At 34.1% G+C, this 11674-nt stretch overlaps 1 protein-coding gene across 3 annotated transcripts; it reads left to right on the top strand.

The window, feature by feature from the left end:
• The first annotated feature begins 306 nt into the window (after positions 1 to 306).
• KLHL7 (kelch like family member 7) lies at positions 307 to 11674 on the top strand. Of its 3 annotated transcripts, XM_034402485.3 has the most exons (12): positions 307 to 761; positions 1346 to 1423; positions 1524 to 1626; positions 2530 to 2623; positions 2930 to 3054; positions 3520 to 3695; positions 4278 to 4452; positions 5637 to 5779; positions 6501 to 6741; positions 7795 to 7996; positions 8318 to 8415; positions 9550 to 11674. In XM_034402485.3, exons 1-12 carry the CDS (start codon positions 642 to 644, stop codon positions 9831 to 9833), a joined length of 1839 nt encoding a protein of 612 aa, XP_034258376.1. In that variant the 5' UTR covers positions 307 to 641; the 3' UTR covers positions 9834 to 11674. The 3 variants fall into 3 exon arrangements, with proteins under 3 accessions (XP_034258376.1, XP_034258377.1, XP_087748806.1); XM_034402486.3 differs by lacking the exon at positions 1346 to 1423 and having other exon boundaries at positions 424 to 761; XM_087892680.1 differs by lacking the exons at positions 1346 to 1423; positions 1524 to 1626 and having other exon boundaries at positions 485 to 761.

Here is an 11674-nt window from a genome sequence, read left to right as displayed (position 1 = left end):
GTCTGTCTGTCTGTCTGTCTGTCTGTCTGTCTGTCTATCTATCTATCTATCTATCTATCTATCTATCTATGCTTTTATTCCAGTTAATTGATACGTAAATTCTTCTTTTTAATTTAAACATGGTTACTGAAAGCAAATCGGATTGCGCGCGTCTTAACCAAAAAGAAATATTTAACCTCGATTCATTAAGCTCAGCCTCGCTGAGTTTCCTTACACGTATTCGCTACCCACCATCCACCAAATCTCAAAAAATTAGTAGAACGTGATGACGACATGCACTGGCTCATTCTTTGTTTACATCCCTCCTCTTTCCGACCCCTCCAAATCCTTGTTTGCGGCGAGATTGGCTGTAAGGGATAGCAGAGACATTCGCAATCTGCCTCCTGATTGGGCAGAGCTTTCATAAAAAAGAAGGTGGAAAGCAGCTGGGGGTGCGGCTTTACGTGATTGCGCTGTCCGCTGATTGTCAGTGCGGTAGTGCCTCAGTTCGACCGCTCGCCTCTTAGGTCGAGGAAGCTATCATTGCTTCGCGCCGGTTCCTGCATTTTCGTCTTGTGTGAACCCGCGTCGGTGTGAGGAAGTCTTCTTACCTTGAAGGCAAGAAGAGCAGGCAGAAGGTGGGAACGAGGAGAGAGGAGAGCATGGCGGCATCCGTGCCAGATAAAAACATCAAGAAGAAAACTGAGAAGAAGCTTGCTGCTCGAGAGGAAGCCAAATTGTTAGCCAGTTTCATGGCGGTCATGAATAACATGAGGAAGCAAGTAAGTGGGGGAGGAAGGGAGATCGGGGGTGAGATGGGTGAACTCTGGGCCTCCCGTAAAGAAACCTTGGAGGAGCCTGTCGCCTTGCGGGGTCCAGCAAAAACCCGGAGCTGGGGTGGGGACTATGGGTCGGAACCCCTGCTCGAAAACGAGGGACCGAAGCTTTGGCAGTTTCAAGTCTGTAGCGCACTGCCTTCCTAGTGTAGAATGTCCCTAGGAAAAGGGCCCCGTTTTGAAGGGGTTGGCTTGGCATTCTTTTGTTATTTTGCCAAGTCTTGGTTAGTGTTCTTCCGTATGGCAAACGAGGGCGGGGTGCCTGGTGCTGCCGGCATAAAGCTGCCGGTTCGTTAGTGGGATTTGAACTAGGAGCATCTTGATTTATTGCCCAATCTCTTACATTAGTGTAATTATCTGATTCGTTTACATAAAAAAATGCAATTCTGATATTCTAGAAGAATTGTTAAGGTGAGGTTTTATAACCCAGTCTGTTCCATTTGGTACATGTTACTGTTAATTATGTTAACTTTATAGTTAAGTTACATTGGAATAAGATAATTCAAATGTGCTCTGATACTATCCTGCAGGAAGTAAATATAGTTCCGTCTGAGCAACTTTCATATTGTGGAGTTCAACTTCCAGAATTCGCCAGGCAGCAAGATAAGGTTTAGTGAAGAAAATAAACATTTCTACCAGTTTCTTTGAATATAAGAAATATTATATTTCTGGATCCTAACTTTGTGCTTTTTTTGGGTTCTATTTTAGAAAACGCTATGTGATGTTATATTAATAGTCCAGGAGAGGAAGATCCCAGCTCATCGGGTTGTACTTGCTTCAGCCAGTCACTTTTTTCACTTAATGTTTACCAGTAAGGTTTTTTTTTCCCAGTTCAGCTTTTAATTGTCTGTTTAAAATATCAATTTATTATCCCCAGATTTGCAAAAAAAAGGACAGAACATTTTAATTAGTATTGAACAAGTCTTGTTACTGTAATTCCTACAGTCCTAATTAAACCATAACATTAATGCCTTAATACATACTTCCTTTTATATAGATTAAAACTACCCATAGGAAATTATCAATAGATAGTTGGAAAAAGTAATGTCTCCTCCATGACATCATGTTTTGTGAGAAGGATATGAAAATAGTCCTTCAGGATATACCCTAACATTCCATCTTACATGTGGCTGGATCATCAGCTATTTCTAAATAGGCCACAAATAGGTGATCAAGTGTAAATAAGCATTGTGCTTATAAGCCATTGACTCAATTGTGCTTCTGGAAGAATGACAGAACTTTCACTTTGAAACAGAATGCTGTGTGGAGTTTGGGGGTGCATGGTTGTCCTACTGGTAAGAACTGCTTTACTCTGTCTCCTCAGCTTTTCTGCTGTTGCTAAGCTATTATAATACACAATGTTCTCATAAATGTCCTAAGCTGAGAAAGGGAGAGTAAACGTTGATGCATCCCTTCTCATTTGTGACCAGCTTTCCTTTCTGCCCTAAAACAAGCTTAATCAGGACAGGGATTGTGGGTCTGGCTTGGCTACTTGGTCCACTGAGCCATAATTCTTGGTAGCTGTGATAGATGTGGGTTACTGCTAAATAGTGTTTGTGATTGACAATAGTGACTGGAAATACCTAAAGGGTGTTTCAGAATTTCATCCAAGAAGAGTTCCCACAAGAAACAGGTTTGCTCATTCAAAGATCAGAGTAATAGTTCTGCAAGTTTTTTTTTAAAAAAAACTCTTGATAATATTATCTAATTACAGCAAATATGATTGAATCAAAGTCATTTGAAGTTGAATTAAAGGATGCTGAGCCAGATATAATTGAACAGCTGGTGGAGTTTGCTTATACTGCAAGGTAAGTATCTCACAATATTCACTATTGCTAGCCACCTACAAATACAAATCTAGAAAATTTTGTTCATTTGATTACATTGGGCATTCAAGTACAAAATATTATATCTAATACAGAATGTTATTTTAAATGTTGCAAGAAATACTCACATTAATTCTATATGCAGATCTTATAGTTGTATACTTCTACATATTTTTAATTGTTAAAGTTAAGAAAATCTTCTCAAGGTTACTTTTTTAAATGTGTCAGGGTTTATATGTATATTTGTTAAAATGTTTACTTGTGTAAACATTGATATTTTTTTTCCAGAATTTCTGTGAACAGTAACAATGTCCAATCATTGTTGGATGCAGCAAATCAATATCAAATTGAACCTGTGAAAAAAATGTGCGTAGAATTTTTAAAAGAGCAAGTGGATGCTACAAATTGTCTTGGTAAGGGATTTCCCTTCTGTTAAAGATATTACAAAATTTCCAAACTTTGGAATGAAGAACCTCATTGACTTTGTATTATATTTTGGAAACAGTTTTTATAATTAATATATAATTTTGTTAAAATTTAAAAATAATTTGCATATTTTAAAACATTGAGGTTTATAAGTGCTTATATTTGTTTTTTTGAGAATCCATTTAGTGTAGTGGTTAAAAACTAGAAATTGGGAGACTGAATTCTAGTAGTAGAAGGCTACTTCTAGTAGAAGGCAGTTGGCTGATTTTGGGATGGTCATTTTCTCTCAGCCTAGGAATCAGGCATTGGCAAATCACTCGTGCAATCTTGTCAAGAAAACTGCTTGTCCAGGGACTTGTCAAGAAGTATCAATGACTCAAAGGCCCAAAAATAATGTGTATTTTATATAATATCTCACAAAGCAAGCACTTCTTTTTTCCATTTTGCATTAGGTATAAGTGTATTAGCAGAGTGCCTTGACTGCCCAGAACTGAAGGCCACTGCAGATGATTATATTTATCAGCACTTCACAGAGGTGTACAAGACCGATGAGTTTCAGCAGTTAGATGTTAAACGTGTGACTCATCTCCTCAATCAAGATACTCTGACTGTAAGAGCTGAAGATCAGGTAATTTTTTTTTAAAAAAAAACACATTTTTAAAACCCCATGTCTTCCTCAATCTCAGGTCTTCTATCAGAAGCCTGCATAGTATCTTAGCTGTTCCTAGCATTGCACTCTTCTGGACAAACAGCTCTGATGTCATTCCTGGGATCTGTTGGAGCCACACATCCAGTTTAGGAGTCACAGCTGCAAGTACTTCTACTACCAGTGGGACCACTTTGGCCTTTACTTTCTGCATCTAGTTCTTCCTTCAGGTCTAGTTAATGCACAGTTCTAAAGTTCCATAAGGACATGACATTCTTAATGTTAGCAGTTAATGTAGAACAGCTTTTATTAATATCAACATTTGTTTTTCCAAGTTTCTTTACCAATTTTGAGTGAAAAAAAGAACTCATCAATTAAGATTGACAAGTGATAGAAGAAAAAATGTCTCAGGTAATAGTACCTTCTTCTGCTAAATGGTCAAAGTTAAGTTTGGCGTTTGAAGTGAAGCTTTAGAGTTTATTTTAAATAATATTTTCTTTGCCATTTCTAAAATAGACTGCTATGTATATGTGACTAATTAAATATCTTTTTCCTAATTTCCAGGTTTATGATGCTGCTGTCCGTTGGTTAAAGTATGATGAGCCAAACCGTCAGCCCTTCATGGTTGATATTCTTGCTAAAGTCAGGTTTCCTTTAATTTCAAAGAATTTCCTTAGTAAAACTGTACAGGCAGAGCCACTTATACAAGACAACCCAGAGTGTCTCAAAATGGTTATAAGTAAGTTTATCATCAAGATGTCTTTTCAACATTCTAATACTTATTTCCTCTGTGGGTTGCTTATGTCACCACATAACCCAATGAAAATAACCCCTTGAAAAGAGCTAATTTTATCCTTTGGGTGTGGGTGGGTAAGAAACCAATTGTCTTTTACATTCTAGCTCCTTCCAAGAAAAATGTTCTCAAACGTTAGTCCTTCTTTCAGGAAAATCTATTTCACAGGCCATACTCTCTTTGGATTCCAAAAACCTTTTTTAAGAAGCCCCACACCTGCTTTTAGACAAGAATGATTTGCAGTACACTGATAAATTCTAATCATAAAACATATAACAGTCATTGCTGTGAATGTTTTTGATAGTTCCTTTAAGATTCTACAGAATGGAACTTGCTGTTTTGTTCAGGGCTATCTGCACAAAGCATATTATACATTTTAGAATGCCAATTGTGCATTCTTGAAATGATTTAGCTAGTTATAGTTTTGTTCAGTACAGGTTAGAGGAATTCAATGAATTATACGTTTATCTGCCTTTAAATACTTCAGGAGCCAGCTGGTTTAGGTCAAAGAAGCTAGATTGTTGATTCACTATGGTAAATCTATCTCAGCGGTGTTAAAGTTCTTCACTGTCTTTCAGTTTATTTTTAGGCACAATTTGAGATTATCTTCTTGAACTACATGGGATCAGGCAATCCAAAATGCTGCCTTAATCCTTACAGTTCCCTTTTTTGTCATGAGTGTCTTGCTTGTGAAATTATCTCCATAGAATGTCCAAGTACAAGAGTTAGATCCATGTGTTTGGCAATATTTCATAATGCAGTCAGTACCCCTCTCTCCTTTCCTTTGAAGACAAGGTGGTCTGGTACTTTGGTGCTCTCTATATAGTAGTAATTGGATAGTAGTGAAACTTCAGCTTCAGCAGAATGACTGGGAAGAAAGAAAACAGTTATGGCCTTGTTTTTTGAGAACTCTTCATAAATTAAAACTTCTATTTATGTGTGAACATGCAAGAGTGAGGAAATAAGTGTCCACAGAAGGAAGAAACTGATGCGCTCTTTTACTTGATGACCTCTTGAACAAAAGGTGTACATAATACTTATTGTGTCTTCTTATGTTGGAAATAAAGATGTAACTTTGAACTGCACAAAATCAGATTTCCCCCCTCCTTTTTTTATTTTATTTTATTTAGGTGGAATGAGATACCATCTCCTTTCTCCAGAAGACAGAGAAGAATTGGTAGATGGGACTCGTCCAAGAAGGAAAAAGCACGAGTACCGCATCGCCTTGTTTGGAGGATCACAGCCGCAGTCATGTCGATACTTCAATCCAAAGGTAATTCTGATCTTCCATTGCTTGAATGAATTAGATGTACTAGATAAAGATATATCTTTACTTAATGCGTCATTTTATATTCCTGCATTTTGTGGCTTTATGTTAGGGTTATTTTATTATTTTTATTTCAAGCAGAACCTAGTTTATGCACCAAAGGAGAGAAAAGTTCAGGGATGTACTTAAATTGCAGATGTTTGCTGTTAATATAATCTTTTGTTTACATGTTTGATATTGTACAAAACAAAACAAAACAAAACAAAAAAATTGTTTTTTCTAAAATGGATCTGGGCAGATTAGGCTTCTAAAGAATGATATACTGGGAGATTACAGTTTCAAGAGTGCAGCTCTATTTTGCAGCAATTCAACACTTTTAAAATATATGTTAGGGTCATGAGTCTGACATAGTTCATACGATTTACTTAACATCCATGATGTTTTCATTTCATAGCCATAGTAAAAACAGTCATAAAATCAGATCAGTTTACATGGTCACCCATTTAACAACCACAGTGACTTAAAGCAAAATTCCAGGCTTCATTGTGGTTTCTCACCTTAATATATCATGTTCTGAGGATAACAGGAACAGAAATATTCATGTTATCCTCAAACCCTTGACAAAAATGGAATAAAAATAAAATATTAATGGTCCCAAAACTGAAGACATTTTTTTGAAGGACATGGTTGAAAATATTCTATACGGCTTTGATTTATTTTTATACAGGATTACAGCTGGACAGACATCCGATGTCCCTTTGAAAAGCGGAGGGATGCAGCTTGTGTTTTCTGGGATAATGTAGTTTATATTTTGGGTGGTTCACAGCTTTTTCCTATAAAACGAATGGATTGCTATAATGTTGTTAAAGACAGCTGGTACTCCAAACTGGGTCCTCCAACTCCTCGTGACAGTCTTGCAGCATGTGCAGCAGAGGGTAAAATTTACACATCTGGTGGTTCAGAAGTAGGTAAGACACATTAATGGACATGGCTGTGGGAACGTTAAAAGCTACATTTGGTATTGTATTGTTGCAAAATATTTCTTTTAAAAGAAGTAGATTACAGTAAACACTATTATACCAATTTTGAATCCACATGTTAGAACAGTAATACTACATGCATTAATTAAACTAAGATTTTGCAACTTGGATTATTTTCTATGCATACAGTACATACATAGATATTTATAAGAGAATAATTTTCACTTAACACACTGGGCCTTATCTCATTGGATTTGAATTAGACTTACTGGTTTTATTAATGTGTTGATAAACATGTGAAGTGCAACTCTTTTTTTGCAAAGCTATTTGATTATTTTCCTGATTATATTTTTAGAAAATTTTCCTTGTATAGATACAAGGAAAACTTGTATAGATCTCTTTTATCTATCCAAATACAAAAACAAAAATATTTTCCTTTGTATTTACATGCTTTTCTCATTACTCATGGTAATAAATAACCTGTATGTGTCACAAAACACATACCCAGTATAACCACAATATTAGCCACGACCCTGCAACATTATGTTGGAGACTGTCAAATAATCTGTTTTACTTCTTTCCTGGGCTTCTGCTTTAGGAGTAGCATGAAATTGCAGCCATTTTTCCACTGGCCTTTCCATTGGAGAGCCATTTTCTATGCCCCTTGAGTCACTGAAGGGAGAACGTGCATATCTCAAGCTTCCTCCCTGCTAGCATGGCAATAAGATTCTTAGATTTTATTCACATTAAAGGGGACACACAAACCACTATTTTCTCATTTGTTTTCTCTGTGTTTCTACTGAGAATTGCAATAAAAACGGTGCTTTTTTTCTTCCATTAATCAGATGTTGTCCTCAGTACAACTAATCTGATTTGGTGTTGAGAAATTGAGATGTCAAGTTAAGATTCCCTGGAAATGGTGTGTCAAAATCTGGATCACTATTGAGAGTTTATTGTCTATGTAGTTTGCCTATTAAGGATATTATTTTAATAAGCAGATGGTCTCATTGTCTAAGTGATTTTTTTTGTTGTTGTTTAAAGGAAATTCTGCTTTATATTTATTTGAATGCTATGATACAAGAACAGAAAGTTGGCATACAAAGCCCAGTATGCTGACTCAGCGATGCAGTCATGGGATGGTAGAAGCAAATGGCCTGATTTATGTATGCGGAGGAAGTTTAGGGAACAATGTTTCTGGAAGAGTCTTGAGCTCCTGCGAAGTTTATGATCCAGCAAAGGAAACGTAAGTACTGACTTTATTCCCTGACAAAAGCTTGGAATAGAAATGAGTTTCTTCACATTGTGAAATGGTAGAAAAGTTTGATTTCCAAGTTGTACACTCACCCTTCAAAACATGGAAACTACTTTATTCTTATTTGGGGAGGAAAATGCAAAAGAGCCACCCAAGAACCACGCACTATTTTAAGTGGAGCTGCAACTCATCTGCCAGGCTTTGTTGAGATAAGAGAACTAATAGTTAATTATAACATTTCTCATTAAGTCTTGGTCACATTTAACATAAAGGAAAATATGGTTTGAAATTGTGTATTTTAAATATTTGCAGGTGGACTGAGCTATGTCCAATGCTTGAAGCCCGAAAGAATCATGGTTTGGTGGTGGTGAAAGATAAAATATTTGCTGTAGGGGGGCAAAATAGCTTAGGTATGTATTAATAATTTATTCTACCTAACTGCCATGAGGCTATATGGACTGTTGCAGTATTAAAATAAATAAAACCTTAAGTTCTGCTTTCTGAAAGATAAAGACATCAACCCTCTTGATGCTTGTAGTATGGGCTTTAAAGGGCTGTCACAGTATTTCAAGCAGATTGGTATAAATGGTAAAATATTGTTCAGCACCAGAAGGCTTAAATGCAACAGAAAGTAGTTCCCTAAAACTACTTGAGTTCCATAAACAGGAACCATCAAATGCCCTTTATCCAAGAGTTTTTTTCATATTAATGATAAATTAAATGTCATATAAATAAAACACCGATGCTAGTTAGTGATTAAAATATTTCCTTATAAATATTCTGATAATATTTCTTATAAATTAACAAAATATAGTTTTAATTTTAATATACTTAACCTTTAATATAAATATAATACTTGTTTCTTAATTTGCAGATCTTGCGATACTGATTTTCTAAATGTAATTTTATATTCCCAATATATCCTGTAAATAGTCTTTTATGTTGCAGTTCCATATGTATTTATCTGAAAATAAGAATGATTATATTTGTGGAACTTAGTTAACAAGCTAAATTAGTACAATTGAGATAGATAGTACAATTCCAATAATTCTGTGGCTTTATGATTCCATTTTATTACATCCTCATTACTTATCCTCACTACTTATGGAAGTTTTGTATTCATAATGAAGCATAGCTCAGGCATAAATCTATCAATATTCCTTTTTCTTAATGTTAAATAGAATTTTTAAATGAGGTTCCTTTACAATTTTAAACATTTAAGATTTTAAGGCTATATCATGTCCTAGAAGTAAGTTCCATTAAACTCTGAAGATATATTCAGGATATTAAATTATTATTTCACAATTATTCCATCAATTTTATATAGTTTGATTTTATATAGTTACTTTTATATAGTTACTTTTCATCTCTAGGACCTATATATTTTTATCTATTTCTGTAGTAGACTTGAGTGGTTTCTTTAAACCATTCAATTAACTTATTTATTATATTGGTAAAATATTTTTAATTTCTTGTCATTTTATCCTAAAATGATAATGACAGTTATATTGGCTTAATAATTATTTTCTTTCTTCCCTATAAAGGTGGCTTAGACAGTGTGGAATACTATGACATTAAACTGAATGAATGGAAGATGGTTTCCCCTATGTCATGGAAAGGTGTTACTGTAAAATGTGCTGCTGTGGGTTCCACAATTTATGTTCTGGCTGGATTTCAGGGTGTGGGTCGGTTGGGACACATCCTTGAATATAACACTGAAATTGACAAATGGACACCAAACTCTAAAGTTCGTGCTTTTCCAGTGACCAGCTGTTTAATTTGTGTAGTTGATACTTGTGGAGCAAATGAGGAGACATTAGAAACTTAAAAACTTTAGAATTATAAAAAAAATTCCTGAAAGAAATTGCTATTTGTTTTATTCTACCTTTTAGCTGTGTTTTGCCAGTCCATAATATGGGGAAAATTTGGAATGTGATTTTCATTATTAGTTTAACTTTTTTTTATAATTTGAGTTTCCTCATTTGAGTACTGTTCTTTAGTGTCCCTTCTATGCATTGGAACTATTTCAAATTCTCCAAATGAGGAGTGAAGAGAAATGAAAATTTCTGAAGATGCCCATAATTTCTGAAGATGCCCATAATTTTCAAAAAACAACTGTTTAATATGCATTGCAAATTATTTTAAGAATAACCTCTTTATTAAACTTCATTTTTCATTAAAAGCACTGACATTCTTCAAGTAGAAAACTCCCAAAACAAAGTATTAAGCTATATGTTGCTCAAACTAGTGATCAGGATGCCATCTCATCACAGAATTCAAGTTCTGTAATTTTGTTTCCAATAATTGAAATAGTTTAAATTAATACTATTACCAATACTATTGATCTTCTCTTTGTACTTAACTTATTGCAATAACAAAGTATTGTTATTGTACATGAACATTCTATCTCTTTAAATGCTTGTATGACATAACCAAAGTGGTGTTAAGGAAGAGGCAAATAATTTCCTGAACATTCTTAATTCTATCTGTACAAAGCTTTATTCTCTGGAATGCAGTTCCATTATATTCTTTCAAACATACATCTAGGAGCTGATGATTTTGGTAAGTGCATCTACTTTCTGAAATATTACAGGTATAAACAAGATAATATGGTAACTTTTTTTATTTGCAAATGAATGTAGATAGCAATACTACAGTTTCATAAATGTTTTTTGAAAATTCTGTTTTTAAAGTTTTGTTCCGAACTGCAATCCATTTTATTTTTGTCTTTTGTTTATGAACTGAAATCTATGCTACTTAAAATCTGCATAGTTTTGATCTGATTTCCTTTCTTCAAGCTACTTATAAAAATTCATAATAATTTCTTACATGTCACTAAGATTGCAGTAAGGTTTCAAAACTATATATGTACTTTAAAAGTACTCATTTATAAACTTGCATATGAGGAAGTTGAATGATAGCACTTATAAAACTTTTTGGGATATAAACATACATTGCTTTGCCTAATTTTTCTTAACATATTTTTGCAGTTAAGAGGGAGAGAAAGAGAGACAGAGAGACTGATTTCTTCTAGATTGAAATGTTCTGTATTGAACAAGGTATATCTTTCTGTATCTTCTTAGTATTGGCTTTTTGTCATGAAAATCTGAACTTAGTACTTTAAACAGCTCTGTATGCTTGCAAAGAGGAATACAAATTTAATTTTCTAACAACTTTTAAATTGGATTTAATTTGTTTAAGTTGGATTTAAAAACAAATTCTTAAACAAATTGAGGTGCATTTTTTTCCAATTAAGAGATTGTCCAAAAATTTAAAAAAATATATTAATAGATGTAATTTTCAAGCAATGAAAATGCAAAAAGGAACTTAATCCAGCTCATTAACAAATAAGATTCATTTCCATTATGAAACAGGGAGAGTTTCGTAAAATGAATATAAACTAATGCAAGTTTTCCATAGGTTTACATTTCTCCAAGTTATTTGTTTAGGAAGACAGTGATAGATCTGTTTCTTTGTGAATGTTCATGCATTGTAATGTTCATTGTTTATGAACATTATGTGCGAAAAGTTTTCTTGTTTTTGTGAACTGGGCATCTATTAAAAAATCTTGTATATTGAATAATTTTGTTATGTATCAGAATTTTGAAAGTGAAGCAAATACCTCAGTGAGGCTTTTGTGGTCATTTTATTAAATATTTGTTCCTAAAA

Source organism: Pantherophis guttatus, chromosome 4 (assembly GCF_059756535.1).
Source record: "Pantherophis guttatus breed Tessera chromosome 4, ASM5975653v1, whole genome shotgun sequence".
Classification (NCBI taxonomy): domain Eukaryota; kingdom Metazoa; phylum Chordata; class Lepidosauria; order Squamata; family Colubridae; genus Pantherophis; species Pantherophis guttatus.
Note: the sequence above shows the minus strand (reverse complement) of the source record. Positions and strands in the feature narration are given on the sequence as shown.